This window comes from Kogia breviceps, chromosome 13 (genome assembly GCF_026419965.1).
Source record: "Kogia breviceps isolate mKogBre1 chromosome 13, mKogBre1 haplotype 1, whole genome shotgun sequence".
NCBI classification, from domain to species: domain Eukaryota; kingdom Metazoa; phylum Chordata; class Mammalia; order Artiodactyla; family Physeteridae; genus Kogia; species Kogia breviceps.
Genome location: NC_081322.1, coordinates 71,094,875 through 71,109,108, shown reverse-complemented (window position 1 = coordinate 71,109,108; position 14,234 = coordinate 71,094,875). Strand labels below are relative to the sequence as shown.

The 14,234-nt window shown below is 40.2% G+C and overlaps 1 protein-coding gene across 19 annotated transcripts in view; it reads right to left on the bottom strand.

Annotated features, from left to right (window-relative positions):
• The window catches only part of PHACTR2 (phosphatase and actin regulator 2), a 254,793-nt gene that overhangs the window by 13,919 nt on the left and 226,640 nt on the right, over nucleotides 1-14,234 (bottom strand). For 18 of the 19 annotated variants that reach the window (XM_067010933.1, XM_067010940.1, XM_067010932.1 and 15 more), the window contains 2 exons: nucleotides 8,977-9,038; nucleotides 6,039-6,176 (listed from right to left, as the gene is read on the bottom strand). In XM_067010933.1, coding sequence (XP_066867034.1) covers nucleotides 6,039-6,176; nucleotides 8,977-9,038 — 200 coding nt within the window. Of the gene's footprint in view, nucleotides 1-6,038; nucleotides 6,177-8,976; nucleotides 9,039-13,713; nucleotides 13,839-14,234 lie in introns of those variants that run through there. The other variant, XM_067010939.1, reaches the window with a different exon arrangement.

Below are 14,234 nucleotides of genomic sequence, written 5' to 3'. Positions count from 1 at the left end.
ATAGGCAGTTAAAGAAATGCAATACTCATTTTAAAAATTCACTGAAGACCACCCTTTTATTCCAAGAGTTATTTCCTCTTACTATTTATTTATCTATTTTTATATTTATTTATTTATTTGGCCGCACCGTGCAGCATGCGGGAACTTAGTTCCCTGACCAGGCATTGAACCTGTGCCCCCTGCAGTTGGAAGTGTGGAGTCTTAACCACCGGACCGCCAGGGAAGTCTCCTTCTTACTATTTAAAGAGAAGGTTTCCTGAGAGAGTTTTGAGAGGAAAAAAGTAATTAAATACACTTTATGTTAGGGAAGTACATGTGCAATAATCCTAACTCCCTTCTATATGAACGAGACCAGTTTAAGTCTAATAACTCTTCACATAAGTGTAAATGGGACTGATATTTTTTTGAAAGATAATGGGATAGAAAGAGGTAGGCTGACGTAGTGGGATTGAAGTCTGAATGGTGCTGAGTTGGGTCAACAGTGGGGAGTCATTCGGCCAAGACTAGGTATTTCTCAGACTGAAACAAAACAAGTCCACAGGAGACAGTACTGGCACCAAATATGTAGTGTTGTTTGGTAGCATGAGAATTATCGAAAGGAAAAAGGAAACAAAAATGACTGGAACTAAGTTTAAGATTGACTCATGATGACTGGTGATGGAAGGTCTGCTTATCATTCCCAGTCAGCTCAGGGGTCAGCCTGGCCAGAAGCAAGAGGTGATTTCTTGAATATACGGACTTGCTGCCTTCTCAAATAACCTGAGCTATGAGGATTAACTAGAACTCCCATCATTTCGATGTCTTTGCTTATTTCTTTGATAAAAATCTGATGTTTGACATGGAGGGGATTTCTTGACTACTCATCAAGCTCAACACCATGGTTAGATAAGTGTACTCTCTGCTGCCTGGGCAACCATGAATAAGCCAAAGAACATCTCTGTATGGAGTTAAAATCTCAGTCTTCCCTAGGACCTATTTAGACAGTGCATTCCTGGGAGGGTGGTATGTTCTATTCATCTTTATGTCCCCAGTATCTAAGACAATATTTAATATATTAAAAGGGTTTTAATAAATGACTACTGAGTAACTTGGACAAACCCATGTATCATCTGAAAAATTCTGGATTCTCTTTCATTGGATAAATTTAGACTAGACTGTAAACTGAGGCTTCAATGAGTAATGAAAATGTCACCAATGGGGAACAAAGCTTAGATTATCAAGCCTGACCATGAAAGTAATACTGGGAAGAGCTATCATCTATTGATGAGCTGGAACTCTATAGATAATCTACTAAATTATCAGGATAGATATAATTAGCTCTATTCTACTAGTGAGGAAACCCAAGTTAAATGACTTGGCCAAGGTCAAACATCTACCAAATGGCCAAGTAGGAATCAAACCCAGAAGGGCCCTGCTCCACAGCCCGCCCTCTCCTCTCTACATGGAGCTTCCATGGCTTACCCCAGGGAGTTGGCAACTGCTGTGGGCGCTTTGGTCTTCAAGCCAAGTTGATGGCCTTCTCTGGCTCTCCTTGGTCACCTTAGGGTTCATCTACTCCAGCACAGATATCTATATAAGCCATGTATATCTTATAGAGGCCACAGATATCTTACTATATGTGTATCTGTTTCTAGTGCTCTACCCAAGCACAGATATTCTAAAATTAAAAATTTTATGTTAAAGGTGATTTAAGCTCAATCAAGTTCACAATTAATAATGCGTTTTCCCCACTACTTCTCTTTCCCATTTTGGGCAGTTTAACAAGACTACCAGGTCTATGAGATTCCCCAGAATACCCAGCACAGTGTTTTCATAGAACGGGCATTGATTGGTTATTGACTAATTGGCTACTGACCCCTTTTCTTTACATTTGAAGTTCAAAAAATTTTTTAAATGCAAAGTGGTATCTTAGTGGGGCTAAGAAAATAGTACTAAGAAAAGAGAGAGAAGGATAGCTCCTTTAGGCTGGCAGGAAGTTCAGTGTTCACTTTGAGAGCAGACGTAGAAATATTTACTTTCAATAGTTTTTTTTTCTTTAAATGGGATATACAGTTCAAAAGTTAAAAAGTAAAATTCTTTTTTAATATAAAGGTAAATTATAGGCTTTTATATTGATTACCTTATTGAAAAAATACATTATTATAAATCTTATCGTCATATATTATGAATATTTTAAAGTAAAAAGCAACAGAAATCCAGAAATGCTTGTTACGATAATGATTAGCATGGGTCTTCATTCTAAAATAAAATATATACTAAGACCACTGATAGTTTTAGTATCTCTGGGCAATAACATTACATTATACAAATCTTTTAACATCTAGAGAAAACAGATTACTTTTTTCAGTGTTAGGTTGAAAACAATATTTTTAGAAATTCTTAAAAATACCATGCATTGGGCTTCCCTGGTGGCGCAGTGGTTGGGAGTCCGCCTGCCGATGCAGGGGACGCGGGTTCGTGCCCCGGTGCGGGAGGATCCCGCGTGCCGCGGAGCGGCTGGGCCCGTGAGCCGTGGTCGCTGGGCCTGCGCGTCCGGAGCCTGTGCCCCGCGGCGGGAGAGGCCACGGCAGTGAGAGGCCCGCGTACCACAAAAAAAAAAAAAAAAAAAAAAAAAAAAAAAAAAAAAAAAAAAAAATACCATGCATTGATGTGCACTGTAATTATTATTTCCTCTTCTTGTATTTTTGAATATTCTGATTTTCGCCAATAAACACAAGTCACTTGTATATATACAAAGTACTATAAATTAAAAGCATTTTACATTGTTGCCTTTTTTCTATTTTCTATCTTTAAAAAATATACAACATTTTGTTCTTTGTAAAAGAAATTATTCTTATTTTTCTTCAAGGAGAAAATACCTACAATACAAATCCGGTTCTAAAAATGCAGTCCTTTAGACCTTCAAAAGTCTCAGGGTTAATGGGAGAGACAATGCCAAAGGGAGAAAATGAGACTCAGATGTGAGTGGGGAGGGCCTCTGGCTGTGCTCTGGGGCTCAAGGTTCCATCTGCAGGGGAGATGTGAAAGTCATGTGGCTTCAAATTACTCGTGTAGAGACATCAATCCTGTAGAAGAAAACTCGACCAAGTACGTCTCCCCTGCAGCCTAAAAGTCCAGCACAAAAATCTATTTTTGTTTCAACACAAAATTAAAAAGAAAAACCCTCTCTGTTATAGCTAGAGGTGGACAAACTTTACCTTCCACCAACAGACAAGAGTTAGGAAGGACTATTTCTAGAGTATGGAAAATGTAGTTTCCATAGGAGGGTGGTTAATCATTTAGACTCTCACTGCTTGTATACTTTGCACTTGCTCTCATTTTAATCATTTACCTGGCCACACCCTACCTGCCTTTCTGAAATTCAACATTTGAGCAACGTGGTAACTGGGAGTGGTAGCTATGGCAGACTGCATTTTCCAAAGATGGCAGCAATAATAACTCCAGCTTACATTTCTTCTGCAATATGACCTTGCCACCACTCCCCCACTGAAAGGCAGAGCTAATTCCCCTTCCATTGAATCTGAGCTGACCTTACGACTTGCCGGCAACTAACAGAATGTGATGGAAGCGAGGCTGGGTGCCTTCTAAAGCTGGGTCAGATAAGGCCATGCAACTTTTACCTGGTTCTCTTGGGGCACTTGCTCTGGGACAAGCCAGCCGCCATGTAAGAAGCTTGACAACTCTGAGGCCACCATGCTGAAGAGGCCATATGTCGGTGCTTTAGTGGACAGCCCTGGCTGAGCCCAGCTGGTAATAAGCCTAGCCTCTGAGCCATGCTCACCAGGACACCAGATATGTAAACAAGCCACCTCAGACCCTCCAGAGCAGCCCATGTGTCAGCTGAATAACACTGAGTGACCTGAGTCACTCTTGCCTAAGGGCAAGAAATCACATTAAGTAGTTAATAGGCAATTCTTGGTAACACATAAACTTGCTATTTCCTACAGGAAACGTGGTATTGACTGATGGTAAGCTTGCCCCACCACCTGAGTATCAGTCTTCTTCGTGCCCTCATGGCTGCCCTCGATCTGAGGGATTTCCCCTGCCTGGGGGAAGCCTCCTTTTTAGGGGACATTCCTCAGCCTGTGTTCTCCATCCCAACCTCAAGGGTTTCCTCCTTGCCTTTTCTGCATAATCCTTGACGTGCTGCACCACTGATTATGCCCTACTCTATCACTTACTGACTTTTTCTCCTATATAGGCAAACTTTCCTTTTCTTTTGGCTCCTTCCTCATGGCATAAAAGGTTGCTCAGGTATTTCCCATAAATTAAAAAATCACTCCCTTGATATTCTTTTCTTTTTTTTTTTTTTTTGCGGTACGGGGGCCTCTCACTGTTGTGGCCTCTCCCGTTGCGGAGCACAAGCTCCGGACGCGCAGGCTCAGCGGCCATGGCTCACGGGCGCAGCCGCCCCGGGGCATGTGGGATCTTCCCGGACCGGGGCACGAACCCGCGTCCCCTGCCTCGGCAGGCGGACTCCCAATCACTGCGCCACCAGGGAAGCCCCTCCCTTGATATTCTTATTTTCCAATTCTACTCACTCAAGCTTTCAGCCTCCACAATCATTTTCCCTCAAGTGACTACTTATCCTCCCTCTTCTTCACAGCAAGACTCTTGAGGTTGTGTTTTAGTCTCATGGTCCCCACCACAGCCAGTCCGCTAAAATGCCTCCTTTCACTATGTTACTAACCACTTGTGAGCTGACACTCCCCTTTCTAGGCTGCCGGGCTACATCTTCTCTTCCCCCACCTCACAGGCATTTCTTTTCAGCGTTTTTCTGTCACTTCGTGTTGGGTTTCTCAGGCTCTATTCCCAGCCTCCTTCCCTTCCGTTTTCATTCGGCACATTCTTCCTTTGTAATCTTACTCCTTTCTAGTTTTCATTTCTTCTTATGAGCTAATAATTACTGAATCTGTATCTCCAATATGAGCTTGACACATAGTAGGTGCTTTACAGAATGAAATCTCCTATTAGAGGGCATCAGCACAGAGTGTAACTAAATACCTAGTTCTAGCTTTAAGATTGGCTGTGGCATGAGATTATTCAATATGGAATTTGGCTTAGAGACAAAAATTAGAAACCATGATTTGGGGGATCAGGAAAATGGTAAAGGGAAGAATTTAAGAACAAACAAATGGTTGGCAAAATTCTTTATGTAACCATGGTACTCATAAAATAATTAGTCTTTCTTCATGATGGAACCCTCTCTATATTTCAGTTATACTGAACTGTGAGCCATGATATAGATTAAGTGTTGGGAAACCATGACCCATAGGCCAAATGTGGCCCATCATCTGGTTTAATTAATTAATTTATTTATTTATTTTTATTGAGGTATCGTTGTTTTACAATGTTGTGTTAGTTTCTACTGTGAAGTAGAGTTCCCTGGGCTATACAGCAGGTTCTCACTAGTTATCTATTTGATACATATTAGTATATATACTGTCAATCCCAATCTCCCAATTCTTCACACCACCCCCCCCATCTGTTTTTATAAATATAGTTTTATTGGACCACATATACATCCATTCACTTACACATTGTCTATGGCTGCTTTCATGCTACAAAGGCAAAGCTGAGCCACTGCAACAAAGACTGGACAGCCCACAAAGCCTAAAATATTTCCTTTCTGGCCATTTATAGAAAAAGTGTGCCAGCCTTGATTAGAGATCAATACCTTTTCCACTGTTAACGTATCCCTTTAAAAGAGTAACTTGTATAAGTTATATTTTCTACGAGTAAGGATAAATCATGGCTGTGGGAAACATGCCCCACCCCAATCCAGGTTTGAATGCAGGCAGGCTATATGGTAACAAAGAACAAGTTTTTTCTGAGACTTAACTGAAAGAAATATGTTGATATTATTTAATGTATCACCTAAGTGTCTTAAATAATCAAAGGCAGAAAATTATTGGGATATTTGGCAATACCTAGTCTCCTAAGATGACGAAGTAGGCAGTAAGTAGGTATTGTAGCTTTTACAAATACAATAAAATCATACATAAATAAAATCATGGCTCAAGCCACTGAGGTCTTGCCTTGTCTGCAGGTGTCAACCTGGCCCAGGGCTTGTCTGCCCGGCGATCATAGTCAGGTGAATCGGTGACTTCTACATACTCATTAAACCGCAGGATCCTTCGAGCTTGCAGCTCTGCCACTGTGGGTCTCAGGCTGAGCTGCAGGAGGACAAGGATGAGTTCAGTAAACCATTTACAGCCTCATGGTGGCACGTTTTCTATGGAGTACTTCAAAGTTATGGTTACATAAGGTCACTTTCAGATATCAAAAAAAAAAAAAAAGGCAGCCGCATCTTGGGAGTTTCTAATGAGAACTAGAAAGCAGTGTGCCCTAATTTTGCAACTATAAAAATCACCATTGTTAGATAGGTCAGTCTTTAGCAACCATCTGCATTATGCTGTTTTCCCCACCTTGCCTGGCATTGTGATAAAGGTGCCTGTCGTCTCTGACACGGGGGACAGACACAATAGTAATCCAGATATAGTACGGCTGGTTTGAAGATTGAATTATCAAGACAAAAGCCCTACAACTTGTAGAAATGAGAATAAAAATCTCTGTCCCTACTGTATTAAACCTGCATATTCAGAAATGCACAAAGTTACAACAAAGGAATGGTCCAGTGAAGGGTGTGCCTATGGCAGTCTTCCGTGAGAGTCTAAGGACACAGGTCCAGATCTGACATTTACCCTTGGCCAGAAAAGCCGATATGCAGCAATGAGGTGGGGGGATGCACTGGAAAACTGCACTTCAGTGAGGCCACAACTGCTTAAACCCAGCTGCAACCTTAAGACACTTCTAATATCTCGGAGTCCCCCTGTGGTTTTTGTCAAATTCAAATTTATGGTTATATTTAATCTACCCTGCCCTGTGTGTATTTGTTTTCCGCTCATGGTGCTTTCTCAAGCCCAAGAACAGACAGAGATTGTTCTGATAGACTAAAGAAACTTGGCCCCTGGTTGAACAGGCATCATGTACTGTCTGCTATTAAGTTTCATGCTTTTGTGGCCTTTCTCAGTTGAGAGGTGTGACAGTATTGTCAGAGAGGTAGACCCAGGCCTATGTTTTAGCTATCGGGTCTATTTTCGGTATTTTTCTCTCCATACATATACTCTATATACAGCCAGACTATCCATGGTTTAAGTGGTCCTCTTTGGAGGCATTCCTTATTTGCATGGGTTCAATTTTTGGAAAAATTAAGCACTCACAAAACAAACAAACAAACAAAAACGGATGTTTTTGTGGTCAAAAATCTCCCCGTTCCTTGGTTTCGTCTTGAGTAAAACCAGAGGCTGAGCTGTCAATGCTCTAACGTTCAAGGCATTCAAGGATTCTTAGGTCTGGGTCTACACCCTGAGCCTACTTGACCTGGGATAAGGCAACCGCAGCTCCTTCTATCTTCATAAAGCCCTGGTAGGTGATGGACAAAGGGAGGAAAAATCTAAGTGGCTCTGTTATACTCTCAGTTACTGTCCTATCTATACTGCTAGCTTCTTACTGCCTCTCTAGGGCAGGTAGGGTTAAGAAGGTAGAGAAACCCTTGCTTCTGGGGACTTCCCACAATGCAAGTGACCAAAGGTCACAGAGGTCAGAAGTTCTCCATCTAGTCTTGCCCTTCAGGGCCGTTCCAGTTATGGGGTAGCTATTAGTGCTATGGAATATTCTGCACCCATGGCAGGGAGCTCTGTGTGGTACAGACCAGTGGGGGTAGGGCAGCTCTGTTGTCTCCCAGAAGGACCCAGCTGGATTAAGAAAAGACTGTATGTATGACAGAGGTGAGCTGGAGTAAGGAGGAGGGGTTACTGCTTATCTGTAGCTGGTAACTTAATGGCCATTGAATTGCTAGAAGAGCCATCCCAAGAAATTCCGTTTATAGTCTTTTTTTTTTTTTTTTTTTAAGCCGCTCCGCGGTAGTGGGATCCTCCCAGTCCGCGGCTCGAACCCATGTCCCCTGCATCGGCAGGTGGACCCCCAACCACTGTGCCACCAGGGAAGCCCTATAGTGTCTTTTTAAACTTGATTATTGTTTGATGTTTGGGATTTTGAGGGAAAAAAAAGAGATGAATTAAGGCTCTTTTTCCCTAAAAATCAAACCCCAAACCTCTCAAAATACAGTCTCCAACTTTTCCGTGGGAATGGAGTGCTTCTTCTTTCTGCCTTGGAATGTTTTGGCTGTGAACGCCCCGGCCAGCCCACATAAATGTGGCTCAGGTCACACTCTTTGCTGCAGATGTCATATTTTATGCATCCTGCCTTATCCAGCTGTGAAAGGTATATCTGAAGAATTACTGAGCAAGGTTTTATAATGAAATATAAACTCTGATAGTGCTTAATTTTTCCAAAGATTATTATTATTTTAACACTTACCGAAAAAAGCGAGGGCCCTGGTATCAGATTTATATTTTCATAAATGGGTAGAAACAATGGTCTGAGTTTGGGAGGTAAGCCATTTGTCAATTTGGGTAGCACTGCAGCAGGCAAGCTGGATGATCAAGTTCACTTAATAAATTACTCACCCAGCTCAGAATCTTTAGTAATGACAAAGTATTCATTCAGTGTTTCCCAAACTGCATGGAAACGGTGAGCATTTTTACAAACTATACATTGAAATGTTAATAATGGTTATCTCTGAATGGGAGACGTCTGCACGATTTTCTAGTCTTTTTTGTTCCTTTTGGCCTTTAAAAAAATTTCACACAGATTATATGTTATTTTCATAATTGGCAAATGCAATTGAAAACTTTTGACTGTTGACTTTTCAAAATTAGCATATTATGCATTAATATAAACATAATTCATATTGTAAACATTACATTGATTTTAATGTCTGTGATCAGTCAGTAGACTACTAGGAATAATTATTCCTAAATATCAGATTTACATGTAAACCGCTGATTTGCATTTAAAAAATGAAGTATATCTCAAAATACACATGCTCATTAACCATCATAGTTTCATCACCTTTCTGCTGAGTCTGCGTTTAAGTTCCATTTTTGCTTCTTGCTCTTCTTCTTCATTCTTTTCTGTTTATTAATTGGGGGGGGAAGGGGAGGAAAGGCATAAAGACTTAGTTACTATAAAAGATTATACAATCAGAAAAGTAGCTCAGGCCACAGTTATTTGACTTCACGGATATTGATCAAACACTCCACCAACATCTTTAAAAAGTTATCGAAAGATTCTGCAGAGGGATCAATCATTAATTTACAGATATATTATTTTTTTCCTTATAGGATTGGTTTATTTACTAATTGCAAAGCTTTTTGCTTCCTGACTTCTTGTTCTATTCTGAAAAAACCACAAGAGTGCCCATACTCCAGTGAAAGCCTCTCATTGCTGATCATCTCACAGGCTTTTATAAGCACAATTTATCAGAATTCAGATTAAAACTTACTACTAGATCTGGCCTTTGTGTGAAAATCTGAATCACATCAAAAGAACAAATTAGAACCACCTGATGCGTGTCTGAGTTGCTGATTTCCATTCAAATCCAAGCAAAATACTTGATTTGTCTGCTTTGGTTTCCCTAGAAGCAGAATGTAATCATTTCTTTGGACTTTGCTTTCAAACCAGAATGTTCTGAATGGGGTTATGGTGTACGGTTGATGGAGATGATTTATTTTCTTGTGATGCTAACTTGCCAAAGTCTTCTCTTTCTCTAGTGCTTCACCAAGTAGTACAATTTAAAGGCCAACTCAAATGAATGCTGTCCAACAGATGGAATTAAGAAAAAAATGTCCAGAATTTTAAAAGAAATAAACACTGCTCAGGATTTAATGGTTGCTATTTGATGAACTTCTCTCTGTTGGTTCCTGTAGCTCACATTTTGTTTGATAAGTGAGCATGGATTCTTAAATACCAATGCTTATGAAAGAATATCTTTTAGAAAGTGCTGTTATGAATTCTACTGAAGGAAAATCACACTGTATAAAGGCTCAACCAAAAGGCTGAAAAAGAAGTCTCCTCTGTAACAGATTTACTTTTAAAATTCAAACAGACTTCTTAGCACTAAGATTGTTTTTACTGTGAATATAGTATCAGTATTCAATATTTGTAACATCTGTACTTGCTAGCTGAACATGCTAAATTATTAATTTTCCTTATCTGGACAGGGAAAAGTTTTGACATTTTTCTGAAATACTAATTTTAATTTATAAGAAAGAGAATGATCAGTCTGGTTATTTAGACAAAGAATGAACATAAACTGAAATTACCCTGCAAGACAAGAAACAACTAGTTAGTATGCTTTCATTAAGTGCCTGTGAGTGTCAAACAAAATTTGATTATAATTCAGACTTCTTCCTATGAAAATACTGTAAGTTTTTCTAATTGCTTCACAAAATATATTGCAATATATCCTTTGATATCCTTAAAACACATCCTTAGGGTCAAATTATTATTATTATTATTTTTTAAAGGAAATGGGGAGACTCAGAATGCAGGCAGACATCTGCTGCTCTTTTCTTTTTTTAAAAAATTAATTAATTAATTAATTTTATTTATTTGGCTGCACTGGGTCTTCATTGCTGTGTGCAGGCTTTCTCTAGTTGCAGTGAGAAGGGGCTACTCTTGGCTGCAGTGCGTAGGCTTCTCATTGCGGTGGCTTCTCTTGTTGCAGAGCACGGGCTCTAGGCACGTGGGCTTCAGTAGTTGTGGCACACAGGGTCAGTAGTTGTGGCTCACGGGCTCAGTAGTTGTGGCTCGCGGACTCTAGAGTGCAGGTTCATTAGTTGTGGTGCACGGGCTCAGCTGCTCCAAGGCATGCGGAATCTCCCCGGACCAGGGCTTGAACCCATATCCCCTGCATTGGCAGGCGGATTCTTAACCACTGCGCCACCAGGGAAGTCCCAAGTAATTACTTTATATGAGTTGGATAAGGCATGTGGATTGTAAATTATATATAATAGACAAACACCAAACCTGTGGTTCATGTGATTCAAACTAGGGCTTTACAAGTTCAGGCCTTTGATGATATTAATAAAAAGAAAAATATAATTGTTAAAACATTTCAGTTATTCTTCCTATATAATGATTATGCTACATTTTCAAAGGTACTTTTCAAAGACAAAATACTGGATATCTAATATGACTCAAAGCTAACAAATGCCCCAATTTTCAAGAAATACACAAAACATAATTTCCTGGAGGAGAATATTAGATAATATTTCTTTATGAAGCATACTACACATCAAGGTGTCAGCCAGTGATATTTTAAAAAAGAAGGGCCGGGCTTCCCTGGTGGCGCAGTGGTTGAGAGTCCGCCTGCCGATGCAGGGGACACGGGTTCGTGCCCCAGTCCGGGAGGATCCCACATGCTGCACAGCGGCTGGGCCCGTGAGCCATGGCCACTGAGCCTGCGCGTCCGGAGCCTGTGCTCCGCAACGGGAGAGGCCACAGCAGTGAGAGGCCCGCGTACCGCAAAAAAAAAAAAAAAAAAGAAGGGCCAACTGTAAATAAACAGGATTTTATCAATTGGGAATTCTTCTCTAACATCAGGAACTGACTTCCTTAGATTTCCCATATTTGAAATTATGCCTCTAAAGAAGTTAGAGGAAGAGGGTGAGGGGTGGAGGAAGGCCAACATGACTGTTCCTAGGAATCTTATTAATAGTCATTGTTAAATCTTTTACTAAGAGTCAAGGTTAAACCTTAAACTTGGTTTTAAAAAATTCACCAAGGGAATTCCCTGGCGGTCCAGTGGTTAGGACTCTGTGCTTTCACTGCTGAGGACCTGGGTTTGATTCCTGGTCGGGGAACTAAGATCCCACAAGCCGTGCAGTACAAGCAAAACAAAACTTCACCGAGTTTTTGGAACTTAAAAAAAAAATTATTAGAGGGCTAATTATAACGTAGGATGAAAGCACGTCTGGTCACTTTAAACAGACTAGAGGGATACTCATGAAGGAAGTGACTAGCTCACTGACAAATCGCACCCTCAGTAACTCATCAGAGCAGAGAGGGGCGGGTATCAGAACAGCCACGGAAAGCGTTTGCCATAAGCATACAAACGATACACATAGTTTAACAGCAGTGGGCGCTACAAGAAACCTGCCTGCCAAGTGCTACCCAGAGCCTTTCGTGGATGATGCGAAAAGGAGGAGAAAGAAAAGCACCGAAGTACCAACAACTGGAGTATTATATTCTTCAGTCACCAACTCAGATAAGATGGATTAAAAGTAGCCAAACATTTTTTTGTGGGATTGTTTCACTTTTTGCTGATTTACATGTTTCCATATGGGTGTTGGTAAGAAATGAAAACACATTTATAAACCTACTTTGAAATACACCCCAAAAATAAGATGGCTCCATGGACGGACAGATTTGTGATAAAGTAAGATGTTAATGGTAGAATAGAGATAGTAGATCTATGGGTATCACTGTAAAATTATTTCAGCTTTTCTGTATGCTTAAAAAATTACATAACAAAACACTGGGGAAAATACATGCAGAACTCAATGGCTTAATACATGTTTTCTCTATGATGATTTAGCTGGAATTATGGTCCTAGCTAAACAGTATAAGAGGATCTGAATATTTTATCCCTACCCTGTAGAAGATGTTCCACGAACATCTCTTTTCCTGATAAGCAAAAGTTGATCCTGCAAACACCAAAACTTGCTTTCTATTTTAACAATATTAAGAAACTAGTTCTAAAATCTAACTTAATATACATGTTTTTTAAAAAACCCTAGATGCACTAAAATAGGAAAGAGATCAAATTAGGTGTGACATTGGGACAGATACGAAGATATGAAATTTGTCCTGTGGTCTCCAATTAATGCTATCAGCGTTGACTGCCATTTGATTCATGTTTATTAAACTAGTGACAGGCTTGGATTTGAGAACTGCTGAATGTTTTATGCTGTGAATTAGTTTCCTAATCTGTCAAGAAAAGATAACCTCGTTAAATAAGTGTCCTTAAAAATCACAGCACATCACACACAGACTTTTCTTCAAATAGACAATCATATTGCTTTTGAACAAAAGATGGAGATAAAACAAACAAACAAGAGTAATCTATGTGCAAGAACCCAGAAGCAAAGAGGAACTGAATAAAGTGCTGTCAGCTCTGGCCATCCAGTTCCCTGGGACTGCTCAGCAGAATGTTTTGGGTGACCTGCACCAGTTCTCTTTTCTGCTTCCCTTGGCCATATATTATGTCAGGAGATCATAAGCCAGTTATCAGCTTCTCCAGACTGGAAAACGTGTCTTTTGCTTCCAGCATAAGCACATTTAGACAAACTAAGAAGGAAGTAAAAAAAGGCTGGAGTCAAATCTGAAGTTGACTTTGGCGTTTCACTCTTTCTCCAACCTCCAGGAAAATGGAGTACAAAGCCAACAGAGCACTTAAGATCAAGGTGCGATAAATTTCTAATCTATGAAACAGTTCCTCAAATAACCAAACAGCAATGTGGTTTGGCTCTGTCTGTCTCCCAGGAGCAGGAAAGAATTACCCAGAATTCGCTCTTTCCTTTTTTCTAGGTATTGCATCAGGCAGCCAATAAGACACACTCTGTGTGTTTTAGGAGCTTATGGACTGCATTTGAGCTCATCTACAATTTAATTCATAAATATTTTCCAGGAACCTATTATTAAAAACCATGAGGCTTTTTGGTTTGGTTTGGTTGTCAAAATGAGATGTTGCTTTCATTTCTTCCTCAGAAGGCTAAACACAGTTTTGGTGGTTTTTTTTTTTTTTTTTTCTTATCTAGCCATGACTTTTTCCATCTCCAAACTGGCTCTTCTACACACTGATGGTCACTTAAGTCCTTCTTCTTTGGGTTCCATGCCAGTTATGCTCACAAACGGCCGGAAAAAAAACCCTGCAAGGAAAGAACCTTATAGACTGGCAGTCCATCCCACTGTTCAGTCTTCATTGTCTGGTTGTCTTAGCAACTGTAGTATAAATATGCTGTTAAAATCTTTCTTTCCTTCAGGAAAGAAGACAACTCATTTGGAGAATGGGGGTCACCCAGACAGGCCAACTTGACTCTAAAAGCCTGGTTGAAAAAGATTTCCCGCACGCCAGCGGCTCATTACTATTATTGTATGTACTCTCTGGAGTTTTGCCCATCCCTGCTCTTTGATATTTCATACAATAAAAAGCTCTTTGGAAACTGGGTTAATAATATAGAAAACTATAGCTAGGCTCAATTTAAAAATATCCATTATTTAACCCACTGTGGTTAGAGTAACCACGTCGGTCCACTACAGCACAA